This window comes from Rattus norvegicus, chromosome 2 (assembly GCF_021556685.1).
Source record: "Rattus norvegicus strain SHRSP/BbbUtx chromosome 2, alternate assembly SHRSP_T2T, whole genome shotgun sequence".
NCBI classification, from domain to species: Eukaryota; Metazoa; Chordata; class Mammalia; order Rodentia; family Muridae; genus Rattus; species Rattus norvegicus.
In genome coordinates this window covers 175,568,299-175,583,256 of record NC_141535.1, presented here as the reverse complement: position 1 = coordinate 175,583,256, position 14,958 = coordinate 175,568,299, and the positions used below count along the sequence as shown (strand labels likewise).

Here is a 14,958-nt window from a genome sequence, read left to right as displayed (position 1 = left end):
CAAAACCACAGGGTCAAAACCTGGCCTTATACCCCAGCCCTGTGCACCTCCCTGACCTCTTCAGGCACTGCCTCAGAGCTGAATACTGTCCCTTGTCAGCCCCAGGACTGTGAGCTTTCCGCTCTTGGTCTCATGCTACCTGTCCTAGTTTGGCTTACTATTGCTGTGATATACACCATTGCCAAAGCAACTGGAGGAAAGGATGGATGGATTGATTGATTCATTCATTCATTCATCCATCCATCCATCCATCCATCCATCCATCCATCCATCCATCCATTTGGCTCACACTTGCATATCACTGATCATCAAAGGAAGTCAGGACAGGAACTCAAGCTTTTCCCCCTTTTTGTTTAAGCTGCAAGGCTCAGACTTCAATGGTGAGAAAAGAAACAACGGGATGAATCAATGAGATAATGCTTGGAAGAAAAATAAGGAGAAGAATGAATAAACCTCCAACCATGGTCACATTAATTATGAAGGAGCCGAGGTTGACGTTGCCAACATATTCATGTACAGAAGAGGCAAAGACCACGGCCACTTCTTCCAGGGAGGAGGAGCCAATATGAGAGCTGCTAACATGAGCAGTTCTTCCATGCAACTGGTTAATGTTCCAACCCAGGCCTGTGTTACTCTGGACCCCCTGAATATGATGTTGTACTGTATCCCAGGCCTGCTCCCTGGCATTGTAAGGAAGGGGAGTTCCACAAACCCATTTAAATGAGTCATTGTACAGACAGTAGAATGTTAATGTTCTGAATTTTATTACCCATAAACAGGACTGCTTCCTCTCATGCATTTGACCTGTTCTGAACTCTCCTATCTGTCTGCTCTTGGAACGTCAGAGCCAAACTAACATTTTTTGATAGCTGATCCCCATGATGAACAGTATGAGAAACTCGTACAAGAGAAACAGTAGAAAGAGCAAAAGAAGTCACAATATCAACCAGGGTAGGAATGCCTAAAATCAAAGCAGCTACAAATCGACTGGGGCCTAACATAAGGGAGGATTTGAAAACCAGGTGCCATTAACGTGAACAGATAGCAACACATATGACGGTTGGCGCAAAATGACACAGGCATTATGTTTTATAAAAGCTAGACAATTGGATAAAACACAACTGATACATGAAACATGAAAAGCCCCTTGAGAATCCTCTGCAAACTCCAAAGTGCCCGTGGCACCAGTGGAAAGAATTGAATGTGGGGCATCTACACAGGCAGTGACATGAGCAGAAGTAATCTTTGGATTATTCGAGGCCTAGTCAAGGTTACAGAGCTAGTCGATAAAGATCAGGCTGCAATGGAAGTAGGTTTCTATAATGTGAGGGCTGAAATGCACTGAAACCCAGCCTGAAGAATAGCAGGCAGGGCAGGGGCTGTGGGTAATGTAGCACCCCCTTAGTACGCTTATTACGATCCTTCAAAACATGAATAATATATTACATGCTTGAGGAAAAATTCAAAATCTTTAATTTTTAGCAGAAGCTTTATCTAGTATAAAAACATTAGTAATCTCTTCAGATACAAATACAGCCCTACCTGTGGAAGAACCATCAGTAAATACAGTAACAGCATTAACTAACGGGACACTTGAATAATTTTTTGGAAAAATAACCTTTTGGGTTGAAATAAATTGAGAGGAAGGGATTCTTAGGCAAATGATACAAAATTTGACCCGTGAAATGCAAAAATGAAAGAGAAAAGGAATCAGAAAAATTAAGTAACCAATCCACCTGCTCTACAGGGTAAGGGAATATTATAATATCAAAATCCTTTCCCAAAATTTGTCTAATTCTTTTTCTGCCTTTGACAATTAACTTAGCTGTCAAATCATAATAAGCAACCAAAATTTCTGTATTAGATGGCATGGACCCATTCCCAGGCTCCATGATCTTACCAAATAACTCCAGTAGGTGTTAACTGTGTCTATAAAATAACAAATTGACAAGGGTGTTGGTCATCAAACTCATCATCGATTGTTGAGACAAGACTTTATTCACCAAGTCTAATGCTTGCTTGGCTCCAAGAGTTAACTGTCTAGGAGATGTTGGGACACACTATCTCCTTTAAGGATATTAAACAGAGGCTTCAATTCTTCTGTGGTCAACTTCAAATAAGGCCTCACACACTTTATTTCACCAAGTAATTTTTGAAAATCACTTAAGCATTTAAATGAAAAGTATCCAGAACGATCTTTTCATAGTAAATCTGAGCAGTCTTTATTTTATTTTAAATAATTGAAAGGAAGGTCTTCCTGTATCTTGTTGGGAGCTATTTTCTTTCTTTTCTTTTAAGATTATTTTATGTGAGTACATTGTCACTGTCTTCAGACACACCAGAAGAGGGCATCAGATCTCACTACAGATGGTTGTGAGCCACCATGTGGTTGCTGGGAATTGAACTCAGGACCTCTGGAAGAGCAGCCAGTGCTCTTAACCCCTGAGCCTTCTCTCCAGCCCGTCAGGAACTATTTTCAATCTATAATATGCCAGTTCTTTAATCAATCTAGAAAGAGCTGTCTCGAGTATCTGCAAATCTGGATGAGCCAAAAGAATATCATCCATATAATAATATAACATCACTTCTGGAAACCCTCTCCGAATTGGCTGTAATGCCATGGCCACAAAGTTTTGACACAAAGTGGGGCTACTCTTCATTCCCTGGGGCAACACCTTCCAATGATATCTTTTGTAAGGTCTTTGTAAGTTTATTGAAGGCAAACTGAAAGCAAAATGTTTCCTACCGCCAGGGTGAAGAACTATAGTAAAGGCAACCTTGTAAATCAATAACAAAAGGGGGACATCCTAAAGAAATGCCACTAAGGATGAAAGGCCAGGCTGCAATGCCCCTTGGCTTCCACAGCGTAATTCATCTTTCTTAAGTCTTGTAACAATCTCCATTTTTTAATTTATTTTGAGTACCCCATGGACTAGTTGATTACTGTATGTGTCACTGCTGTAAATGTTGTTCACTAATTCATAGGCAACCTGGATATGTTCTCCATAAAGGGGCCTCTGATCAACGCAGACTGGCTGATCATAAAGCCAGGATTTTTATCAGCTGTAACGTCAGCGACCCCTAAAAAAGGAGGAGGAGGAGGACCTATTCTGTTTCTGTCTGGGCAGTACTGGCTGAACCTGTCCCTGCAAATTTTTTCCTAGACCCTTTTTCCAGGTTCAAAACCCATTTTTCGCATTTGCAACAGTACTGGATCCTTGGAGGAAATCAAAAAGTCACCCATCTGATCCAGCATGTCTCTTCCCCAGAGTGCAAAGGGCAGTGAAGGGATGATAAAAGTCTGGAAGATTCCTGCATGTTCACATCCTTCTAGTGAAGGATCTCTGAACTCCCAACCACACTAGAGGCCATGCCCACTCCAGCTAAGTTGGATGCAGTTATCTCAGCTGGCCAGGCACTGGGCCAATCCTTTCCTGAAATACATGAGACGTCCGCTCCTGTATCTAGCAATCCTTTTATATAATCTAGTGCTCCCTGTACCAATAAAGTTTTAACTGGTCTTGTCTTAGTAATTTCTTGTGCCCAAAATACCATATTACTAGACCCAAAGGCACATCTTTCTAGGGCAGTAATAGAATTTCCTTTCCTAATCAAGGGGAGGAGAAGCAACTGAGCAGTTCTTTGTCCTGGATGAATCTGTAGGGTGTGACAAGCGGAGGCTATCATAACCTGAATCCCCGAGGGTAGTCAGCATCAATAACCCCAGGAATCACATGAATCCCCCGAAGAGATGTTGAACTCCGACCCAAAGTAAGACCCATAGAGTCAGATGGCAAGGATCCATAGGCTCCCGTAAGTATTAATGTAGGCGTGAGTCCTTAGTTAATATCTAATCAGAGGTGGCACCGAGGTCCAATCCTGCACTCCCTGGGGTAGCATGAAACAAGGTGTCAACTATTCGCCTGTCTGGTGAAACAGATTGTTGGGGCACAAGGTCCTTTTTTTTTTTTTAAGATTTATTTATTTCATGTGTTTGAGTACACTGTCACTGTCTTCATGCACACTAGAAGAGGGCATCAGATCCCATTACAGATGGTTGTGAGGCACAAGGTTCTTATTGTTTGAGGGGCCTGGGATTGGGCCTGCCATCGGTTTCCCTGCTGAAGGGCTGTCAGAGGCTGTCCATATCTCTATGAAAACTCGACCTGCAGTTGTGTTGCCAATGAAATCCTTTTTGGCAATCAGGACAAAGAGTAGTAGGAACAGTTCCTGATGGCATTGGAGACAGCTTTGTAGGAGCAGGAAACTGACTTTCACCTTTAAGAGGATGGTTTCATCCAAAATGCCCCTACTGATCACAAGAAAAACACGCCTAAGAACCAGGACTTCCCCTTTTTTTGTTTATTAAATAGAGGCTGTCTTGGGGCCATTTCCTTGTTGCAGCAGCAAATGCCAGACCCTGTACCACCATGGGAAAATTCAACACAATAGCAAATAAAATGTTCAAGAGTGGATCGTTTTCTTCTGCCTTTCAGTAGAGCCTGATAATTGTTATTAGCATTTTCATAGGCCATTGTTTAATTACTATGTCAGCTGCAGGTCCCTCAGGGATAGCCTTTCCTATCACTTCCATCAGCCTGCCACAGACTCTGTATACGGCTCCTCACTTCTCTGCTTAACCTCAGCCCAGGGAACAATTTTAGTATCCCCAGTAGGCAGAGCTCTCCGAGCTCCGACAGCACTAGCAGTAACCTCTTTAAGAACAGGAGCTGGTACAGCCAACAGAACATCCAAACTGGCCCATTTTCCCAGGCCTGTATAGGGCGGGAAGCCTTTATCCTCCCGTTCTTAGGGTTTTATCACCTTAGACTGCAGAAGCCCTCGAATTTCATCCTCCTATCCAGCTTTCCACAACAGAAATTGGCCTCCTGAAGGGCAGGATCTTGCCAATCAAAGGAAGGCATGGGGCACCTGCTAAATTTTCCACAAGAAATAAAACACGAGGAGCAGTAGGCCCAAGTTTAGACACTCCCTCCTTTAATTCCTTAATCAACTGGTAAGATATGGGCTCCCATTCAGGCTCTCTACCCTCAATAGGATAGGAGAGCACTGAAGAGGAGGATCCCCCTCCCCGTCTCTGGCAGCAGCAGCCAATCAGTACTTAGGAAGTCTGTACAGAGCATGGGGTGGGGGATCAGGATTATGATATTTAACTGCTTCTTCCTCTAAATCATAGGCATCCTCTGGATCTAGGAGTTCATTATCCTCATTTTCAGAAGAATCGGGGGATGTACCCACCAACTCCACCATGTACTATTTTGCAGGAGAGGGATGAAGCGTTTCTTAGGTTTTGAAATTAAAGGTGTGCACTCCCAGCAGTGGAACCAGAGGTGGGTTTGGTAAGTCAGTGACCTCTGCATGATTAAAAGCCCGTTTAACTACAAACCAATAGCTAACCACATTTTCTGGGGCATTTTCCTCCTCATCTGGATGTTCAAGAATCCATAGTTTTATGTCTTTCCCTACCTTTTTCCAGGCTTTCTCATCTAAAGTACCTTTCTTGGGAACCCAAGGACTAGTCTTTTTAACAAACTGCATGAATTCATTCAAATGTTGTTGCTCAAAATGGATACCCTTTTTAAAATAATGCTCTTTAATGCCTTTTTATACTCAGAAGGTTCACTTTGGCCCATTATGAGTCAGGGGGAAAGGAAGCACTACCCATTCTTTTTTCCAGCCTTAATCTTTGACGGGGTGGGGTGGGGTCGGAGGAACTCCCCGAGTGGGTAAAGGTTCAAGAGCCCTTGGGTGCCACCTATGCTGGGGTCCAGCCTTGATAAGAGTCAGGGATCATCAAGGACTAGGGATACCTGGTAGGTGAATAATAAAACACACAATTAAGATACAACACTGGGGCCGGAGAGATGGCTCAGTGGTTAAGAGCTCCGACTGCTCTTCCAGAGGTCCTGAGTTCAATTCCCAGCAACCACATGGTGGCTCACAACCATCTGTAATGGGATCCGATGCCCTCTTCTGGGTGTCTAAAGAGAGTGACAGTATACTTACATAAAACAAATAAATAAATCTTTAAGATAGAATACTGACAGGCTGGCTTTCTTTTTGGCATGGGAGCCCAACTCAGAATCAGGGTACTCACCTGGACTTGACTCAGCCCCAGTCTTCTTTTTTTTTTTTTTTTGGTTCTTTTTTTCGGAGCTGGGGACCGAACCCAGGGCCTTGCGCTTCCTAGGTAAGCGCTCTACCACTGAGCTAAATCCCCAGCCCCCCCAGTCTTCTTTTTAAGATTTATTTATTTATTTATTTATTTATTTATTTATTTATTTAATTTTATCTATTATATGTGAGTACACTGTCGCTGTCTTCAGGCACACCAGAAGAGGGCATCAGATCTCATTACAGATGGTTGTGAGCCACCATGTGGTTGCTGGGAATTGAACTCAGGACCTCTGGAAGAACAGTCAGTGTTCTTACCTGCTGAGCCATCTCTCCAGCCCTCCTATTTTTATTATCCAGAATTATTATGCAGACTGGGGGAACGGCTGCAGATTTACTCATCTCTGCCCGCGGCTCTATATTACTTTCGTTACCACCTAGAGTGAGTGACTGTAACACACATTTCTCTTGAATTCAAGAACAACCTTCACTTTAATATTATTGATAACATTTAGTTTCTGGATATCAAGTGGGCTCCTACTAGATCATGCCAGGTCACCAAATACCAGTTTAATCAAGGAAGGAAGAAAGAAAAGGAACAGTAAATAAAAAGAGTGACAAGTACTAAGAATTGCAAAAAGGACATCCCAAGGTGTTTGGACCAAAGAAGCGGGCCTTGGGGCCTCTCAGTACTCATACTGGGCCCCAAGAGACCATGGCCATTGCTCTGAAATACGGTAACCCGGCAGGTTTTTCTTCCTTGTCATCAGGGGTCCCAGGCATCTTGAGCTTCATGTGGGGTGTCTCTGACACAAGCAGGGCTAGAACCTTGAGGCAGAAGCTCGAAGCCATGGAGAAGTGCAGCTTACTGGCTTGTTCATCATGGCTTGCTCAGCCTGCTGTCTTGTAGAACTCAAGACCAAGGCCCAGGGGTGGCACCACTCACAATGGGTTGGGCTCTCCCCCATCAAAACCACTAAATAAGAAATGCCCTACAACCGGATCTTATGGAGGCATTTTCTCAATTGAGGCTTTCTTCTTTCAAGTTGACAGAAAACTAAGCAGGACACTTCCCCACCCTTCTCCCCACTGGATGAGCGGAGCTGCCCTGCACTGGGTGAATGAGGACATTACTGACCGCTCCTTCCTGGGGTTTGGCTCCTGCTCTCACGGCAGACACTGAAAATCACAGGCTATGCGAGTTGGAGCCAGTTTGTCCCAAACCGATTTTAGATCTCTGTACCCTCTCTAGGCTATGCTCTAAGGAGCTCGTCTCTAGGGCCAGCCAGTGCTCCAGCTGAGGCTGAGAGAGATGGCACACAGTAGGGGTGCTGGAGCAGCCCCTCCGGGAAGAGGTCTGGGGCCATGTCAGGACCCGGCAGCCTCTGATTGTGTCCTACCCTCCCCTTCCAGGCCTTCGCCCCGGCAGCTGCAGTCACCAACCACAGCATCCTTTGGGTTTGACCTATTGCGCACATGACCCCCAATTAGTCCTGGCAGCATCTCCTGCCCCTCCTGCTTACATTAGGGGCTCAGGCAGTGGATATAAAAGGTATTGCAGAACAGACAAGTCCCACACAGCAACTCGGTGCAGACCTAGCAGACACCATGAGGACCCTCTCTCTGCTCACTCTGCTGGCCCTGACTGCATTCTGCCTCTCTGACCTGGCAGGTATGTGCCCTCCTGGTTCATTTCTTTGGATAGCCACCCTCCTGAAGGTCTCGGGATCTGCTTTGGGATGGCAGAAGGGAAGGGACAAACTACCAGAGAGACAGACAGCAGGGAGGGAACAGAACTAACTGCACTGTTTTCTTTACAGGTGCAAAGCCCAGCGACTCTGAGTCTGACAAAGGTACTGACAGGGAGCCTGGCAGAACCTCAGCCTTGCCCCTCACCCTGTCCCCTAAGCCCCCAGACCCCTCTGCCTTCTGTCTGGGTGTCCCCACTTTCCCTCCCAAACCCAGAATTACCTGATCCTGTGCCTCTGTTCCACAGCCTTCATGTCCAAGCAGGAGGGCAGTAAGGTGGTGAATAGACTCCGGCGCTACCTCAACAATGGACTTGGGTGAGTGGGGAGGAGGCGCTGGGCCAGGGCCCTTTGCTTTCCATATTGGTAGGGAGGAGTTGTGCTGGGTGGTCTCTATGAACTGCCGAGGGTCCCATGCCTAGGACCCTGGAGCCTCTTGTGCAGTGGGAAGAGTGTGTGTATACCCCGTGTTGGTTAATGCCACTGCGTATTGGTTGACGCTACTATATGCTTCTCAGAGCCCCAGCCCCCTACCCAGATCCCCTGGAGCCTCACAGGGAGGTGTGTGAGCTCAACCCCAATTGTGATGAGCTAGCGGACCACATTGGCTTCCAGGACGCCTACAAGCGCATCTATGGCACCACCGTTTAGGGCATGTGTTGCCCTGGAGCCCAACGGCAGCTTCAGCTTTGGCTACTCTCCAGGACTCGACCCTCCCTGTTCCCTCTCTCTGCCTCGAAAGTATGGACGGCACAGCTGCTCCAAAATAAAGTCCAGATGAGGAACGGTTGGGCTCGAGTCTGTCCATTGTGGTGGTGGTAGGGGTTGGAGAAGGCTTCATGTTCAATCCCAGACAGCCCCAGTCCGGTTCATTTGCGTCTTTATTATACTGCTCTGTGATGGATCGCACCAGAGGTCCCACAGCCCGCCTCCCCACAGTGATTCCCACCACATCCATTATCTCACCGCCAACACAGACACACCCAGACATGCAGATCAGAAAAGGCCTGGTCACAGTGGTAAGCAGGTCAGGCAGCTCACGTGTAGACAGAGTTGCTGACACGTGGCAGTCTGGTCCTGGGGCAGGGTGGGTATGTGGCCCTCATGGAACAAGCTTTCAGGGTGACCTGAGGTGAACAGGTTCCAGGGCAACAGGGTAGAAGCCCGGTGAGAGGCCTTACACCTCCCACTCCGCTCCCGCCTGGTACCTGTGTCCACTCGCAGGCCTCCACCACTGGCCTCTTGGGGCCTCCATCCTGCCACCCGTCCCCAGAGAGCCTCTTCTCTGCAGCCACCCTTTCAGAATCAGAATAGCCTCCACCTTCTCAGGCCCATGTCAGGGCTCCTCCACAGTAATGAAGTCTGGCCTCAGCCTCCCTCCATGCCAATGGGCCTCACTGTTGTTTGGCTTCGAGTTCCTCTTCGAGGGGGCCACCCTGCAGCAGGGGGCAGGCCCCAGGGCTCCGCAGCAAGGAGGCTGTGAAAGCTGCGATGATGAGCAGGTTCCCAATCACTGCCAGGCTTAAGGTGGCCACGGTGGCCTCCAGGCCCAGGATGGGTTCCTGCATGGCCAGCCAGCCTCTGCGGGACCCCATATCAGCCAGCACGGCTTCCAGCTGGAAGTGGGTGCCCAGCACTGCACAGATGTGGAACAGCTGGTGGCTGTGGCCTGAAGGGCAGATAGACTGGTTAGGTAAAGACCCATCCCACCATCCCACCTTTGAACAGATTCACTTGTGACCCAGGGCAGTCACCTGTCCCTTGGGCCTGAGAAAGGGAAAACCTGACCCCTCCTATAGGTTCTAGACTGAGCTGCATAAGGCCTTAAATTCTGTCATTGCTGAGCCTGGGGACTTGGGAGGCTGGGATATCCCTTTGGCTCTATCATCCACCCTCTGGCTAGGATACCCCACATTCCCGGTTCACTCTGCAGTCGGGAAGCAGTGTCCCTTCTCTCCCAGACCAGTGCTCACCAATATAGTCGAAGCGCCCAGGCGCCAGGCGCTCTGGTAGACGGGCTGCAAAAAGGAAGCCTGTGAGCAGAGCGCAGAGGAGGTGGTAACCATGGCTGCAGCTCAGTGCGTCCCGCCCACAGCTGTGGGCCCTGCCCCAACACAGCCGCAGCTGGTAAAAGAAAAGAGAGCAGCTGGGAGCGTCTTTGGGAGAAGAAACAAGGGGTACGGGTACATCTAGGATCCGGTGGGGGGAAGGGATGCTGAGGGGGTGGGCACTAGGGGCCTGCGCCTAAAGGGTAGGCAGAGAGCTGAGGTTAGAGACCGAGGGCCACCATGAGGTCAAGGTGGTAGGTAGAGCAGGATCTGAGGAGAGCCCTGGTACCCTTACCCTGTAGAACAGCGGGAGGTTGTCAAACAGGAAGGGGTAGGCAAAGGCGGCTGTGCGGAGAACCTTGCTGAGCCCGGGGTTTTCTAGCTCTGGGAACCTGGGAGGCAAGAAAAGCAGGTTGGTCTGCACTCCTGGGTGAGTATAGGTCAAGAAGTTATGGGAACCAAAAAGAGGTGAAGGACCTCAGAGGCTACACTCAGAGGCAGGTGTGCTGGGTCTCGCCTGTGACCCCAGCATTGGGAGGTAGAGGCAGGAAGGTCAGGGTCAAGACTGTCTCAGCCAGACGGTGGTGTATGTGTGTGTCTGTGCTTTCCTTTAGTCCCAGCACTTGGGAGGCAGAGGCAGGCGTGCATCTCTGGGCTTGAGGCCAGCCTGGTCTACAGAGTTCCAGTGCTACACAGAGAAACTCCAAAAAAAAAAAAGGGGGGGGGTGGGGTGGGGTGGGAGGGGATAGGGGCTGGTGGGATAGCTCATCAGGTATGCTACCTACATAATAAATATACGTTTACGGGTAATAAAAAGGAAAAAGAAAAAGGCCCTCAGGACGCTGGATCCCTGCCCTGTGTAAGTGTCACATCTGTGTAGTGTCCATAAAGACATAGCATAAGGTTAGTGTACTGGCCAACAGTAAGGCCTCCCTCGTATTGGGTAGGATACTGGGGTAGCTCAATAACAATGGGGTGAGCCTTGCCTACCCTTTCCGACACTGGGGGGTACCCAGAACCCACCGAGAGTAGCAGGAGAGGCCGGTGCACAGGAAGGAGTTGAGTGCAGCAGCGGGCACGAAGAGCTGGTGTAGGCGGCTGTGCAGCCAGGAGGCCGGCATGGAGTAGGCAGCATAGGGGAAGGCGCAGCCTGTGGCGAGGTGCGAGCTGAGGTTTGCGGTTTCACCCTCTGCACTCCACCCCCACTCCACTGCCCTCAGCTCACCCAGGCTGTAGAGGCTGAGTGCCCCGTAGTCCAGGAAGTAGCAGATGTGACGAGCGCGAGGCGACATGGAGCTAAAGGTGTGCGCGCAGCAGGATGCAAAGGGATAGAGGCAGGTGGGCAGTAGGAAGACCAGCAGCGGTAGGTGGTACGGCTCCGCGTGGAAGCCCGGGCTGCCCAACGCCAGGAGGCGCCACAGGAAGTACCTGCGCCAGACACCTGCTCAGGCGCTGGGCCCGCAGTGTGCCTGCCCACCCGTCTGCCAGCCGTCTGAACCTAAGGCTCACCAAGTGGGCAGGAAGTGAGTCCAGATGTTGACCGTCTCGTTAGTCATCTGGAAGGAGCTGAGGACACAGTCTAAGGCAGAGCTTGTGGGGCATCGGTAGCCAGACATGATGCCTTCTTCCCAAAACACCTGGGGGTGGCGGGGAACAGAGGAGTCATGATATGCAGGCCTTTCCCCTCTATGAAGTGTCTGGTAGCCAGGCGTATTGGTATACGCCTTTAATCCCAGCACTTGGGAGGCAGAGGCAGGTGAGTCTCTGTGAGTTCGAGGCCAACCTGGTCTACAGAGTAAGTTCCAGGACAGCCAGTGCTACACAGAGAAACTCTGTCTCGAAACAAACAAACAAACAAACAAACAACAACAACAAATAAGTGTTTGGAAACACGATAGAAGATGCACAAGCGATCACAGTTCCAAGCCAAGCGCAACCCAACCCCTTTCTTACCAGCCTTCCAAACCCATGGGGCAAACAACAGAACCAGAATACTGAGATCAAATAGGATGGAGAAATACACACACACAGGGTGTTCTGCAGAAGGGGATTCTGGGTGGAGGGACGTTTAGGAATGTGGGTAGAGGTCACAGGCTCTATACTGAAATGGAAAGGTAAGAAAGTTAGCTTGCAGGAGGAACTTCCCTAATAGCTAATATGAGAAAAATCTCTGCCCCAGTGAGTTTTTTGAGGAGGGGCAAGGTTGATGGGTTGGGGCCCCTCACCCGGGGGACCTGATGGACTCGAAGGAGTTGAGGCAGCTTGAGACTGAGCATGGTGGCCCGGTACCTCCACGTTGACCTGAAGACAGAAGGGCAGGGGTTGGCACCCATCCAATTTCCTATGATCAGATTCAGACTAGAGTCAGCCACACAGGTGGCCCCTTTTCCCTTCCTGGCCCTAGCCTGAGGCATCCATTCAGAGGTCCTCAGTCTCTGGGGGTCTTCAGTGAAGGGCTCCCCAGCAGCGAGGCTTCCTCTTGTTAGTAACCCCATTTGCTCCCCGGCCAGAATCCTGACTCTAGGAGGCCCCACCTAGAGGACCGAGACTTCCACACACAAAATTGGTGCCCTCGAGGAAATTGTTTAAGGGCAAGGAATTAGGGGGTGTCCTCCTCTTCTCGAAGGATACCATTTGTGCCCTTGGGAGTACTCGGAGCCCCTGCCCCTCCTGGGTCCCGCGTCCCTCAGCCCAGACCTGTTTGCCGCGTCCGGGTGGCCTCGGCTCCGCCTGCCCCACCCGCCTCTCAGCCGCCTGGCCCAGCACATTCCTTGGCACCGGCGGTGGGGCGGGGCGAATGAAGTGGGCGGGGCCACTGACCAGGACCGATAGGACCCTTTCTCCTGTCTCAGACTAAAACTTGTCAGCAACTCCACCCGCTCTTCCTGCCTCTAGACCCGCCCATTCTGGGGACTTTCTGGGATCTAGGGGTCTTCACAATCAATATGTCCTGAGACCGGTGCTGAGGATCTTGCCCAGCTTAACAACACAAACCTGGTCCCCAGACCCTTCATCCCAAGTGAAGAGGAGGTATAGGAGGTGCCAGTGCTGACTGCTGCCCAGCTGCCCCGGGAAAGGGCGAGATGAACCGGAGAGGAGTCTCTTTGCCCTCAGCAATAGGGTCTGGAGATCTCTGCTTCAGTGAGGAATGCAATGCAAGGTGGGCAGATGCTTCACTTCCATTTCCCCAGATGTGAGCTGCATTACCCAGAGACTGACCAAGCTCCCAGCCAGGCGGACTGGACTCCATAGGCAGAGTGGTTCCTGCCACTCAGATTGACAGAGGGGAAAGTGGCTGAGGATGTGGGCCAGGCCTGGCAGAATGGAGAGACAGGGCGAAGCCGGGAAACAATCTTAGCCTTGTCTGCCTGTCATGGGACAGCACAGGGTGGCCCGGCCCCATTAGCAGGCAGCTCACTTGGCCTCCTGCACACAGCCAGCCCTTCAGGGTGTGTCTGGACCCACTTCACTATGCTGTCTAGATCAGGATAGGAGGCCAAACTGGGATCTAATCTGCTTTGACCAGGACACCTGGCCCAAGTCTCCCAAGATCTGAAGTTGCTAGGCAGGAAGCTCCAAAATCAATTGCAGCTGCAATCTCAAAAGCAATCCGTTTTGCCCTTGGTGAATGTTGGCCCACCTGGGAAGGAAGGATGCACCAATCTGAGTTGCCAACCCAGGAGGGTAGAAATAAAGAACCTTGACTTCAAGGCTCACTTCTTTTTTTTTTTTTGGTTCTTTTTTTCGGAGCTGGGGACCGAACACAGGGCCTTGCGCTTCCTAGGCAAGCGCTCTACCACTGAGCTAAATCCCCAACCTCCCAAGGCTCACTTCTTTTTCCTTCTGGAGGACACCACCTAGCTGGGAACAACAAACCAACCCCGGGCAGTAGATTCATCAAACACTCTGTAAAACAGGTATGGTGCTTCCTGTGATCTCAACCTTGGAGAGGTGAAAGGAACGACCAAGGCCCAAGGTTGGGATGGCTATGAAGCAGTTCAGAAGCCTCCTTGAGTTTCCTGGAACTCAATTGCATGTGCTGGTTAAACAGTTCAGTAGTAGTGATGTGGAAAAACTGGATAGAGCCAATTAGAAAAGACTGTAATAGATCACAAGAGCAGAATTTAGCTAAGGAAGCACTGCTTCCAAAACACCGGAAAGATCCATAGTATTCTAACCAAGCCTTTTTGAGTGGAGGGGAGGATATAAATGTTTACTCACTAACAAGGCTCTGATTCTCATAACAAAGGAGACAGTGACTTACAGCCAACCAAAGGCAAACCTCTTACAGGCATCTCAGGGGCAATGTAGGGTCACAAGCATCATTAAGCTTGGGTCTACCATTAAGTCCCCTGTACTTTTATCAGCAGAAACCTAATTCTTCGAGGTAGTCAAGACCCTGGGTAGTAACTATTCAAAAAAAGATCACTGGCAGGGGCATATGCCTTTAATCTCGACATTCAAGAGGCAGATACAGGCAGATCTCTTGGGTTTGAGGCCAGCTTGGTCTACAGAGTGAATTCCAGAACAGCTACAAAGAAACTGTTTGGAAAAAAACAAAACCCAAAACAAATAAACTCAACAACAAAAACCAAACCAAAAACTTGGGTGCAATTTGGGCAGTGTGTATTATCTTTGCTGTGTAATCTCCTGTCTAAATGGTCAGACTTAGTCTTGTTTCTGTTTAAATTAAGTGTAACCTGGGGACAGGACCTGAAAGGAACTTAAGGATAACGATGTTTGTGGCATGCATAAGCATAAAATGCTAGTAAAATCTTCTATTCAATGTCAATGCTGTTTGCCTGTGCTTTGCCTGGATGAATCCGAACCATGGATATGTCTGGTGCCAATGGAAGTCAGAAGTGGAGGATGGCAACCAGATTCCCTAGAAATGGGACTAAGGATGACTGTGAGCCACCATGTGGGTGCTGGGAATTTAAATCTGTCCTCTGCAAGTGCAACAAGTGCTTTTAGCCACTAAGTCATCTCTCCAGCCCCATCAAGGCTAACTCTTACTGGGCCTCAGC

The 14,958-nt window shown here is 49.2% G+C and overlaps 2 protein-coding genes across 15 annotated transcripts; one reads left to right on the top strand and one right to left on the bottom strand.

Annotated features, from left to right (window-relative positions):
- The first annotated feature begins 358 nt into the window (after positions 1-358).
- On the top strand, positions 359-8,673 carry Bglap (bone gamma-carboxyglutamate protein). 3 transcript variants are annotated; one of them, XM_087616344.1, is made up of 5 exons: positions 359-688; positions 7,549-7,807; positions 7,956-7,988; positions 8,132-8,201; positions 8,402-8,673. In XM_087616344.1, exons 2-5 carry the CDS (start codon positions 7,744-7,746, stop codon positions 8,532-8,534), a joined length of 300 nt encoding a protein of 99 aa, XP_087472470.1. In that variant the 5' UTR covers positions 359-688; positions 7,549-7,743; the 3' UTR covers positions 8,535-8,673.
- Positions 8,674-8,746: 73 nt separating this feature from the next.
- On the bottom strand, positions 8,747-13,245 carry Paqr6 (progestin and adipoQ receptor family member 6). Of its 12 annotated transcripts, none has more exons than XM_087633525.1 (9): positions 12,563-12,672; positions 12,157-12,232; positions 11,885-12,032; positions 11,441-11,568; positions 11,157-11,359; positions 10,955-11,081; positions 10,227-10,323; positions 9,857-10,007; positions 8,747-9,552 (listed from the first exon to the last, which is right to left on the bottom strand). In XM_087633525.1, the coding sequence occupies exons 4-9, from the start codon at positions 11,545-11,547 to the stop codon at positions 9,278-9,280; spliced, it is 960 nt and encodes a 319-aa protein (XP_087489651.1). In that variant the 5' UTR covers positions 11,548-11,568; positions 11,885-12,032; positions 12,157-12,232; positions 12,563-12,672; the 3' UTR covers positions 8,747-9,277.
- Positions 13,246-14,958: the final 1,713 nt, after the last annotated feature.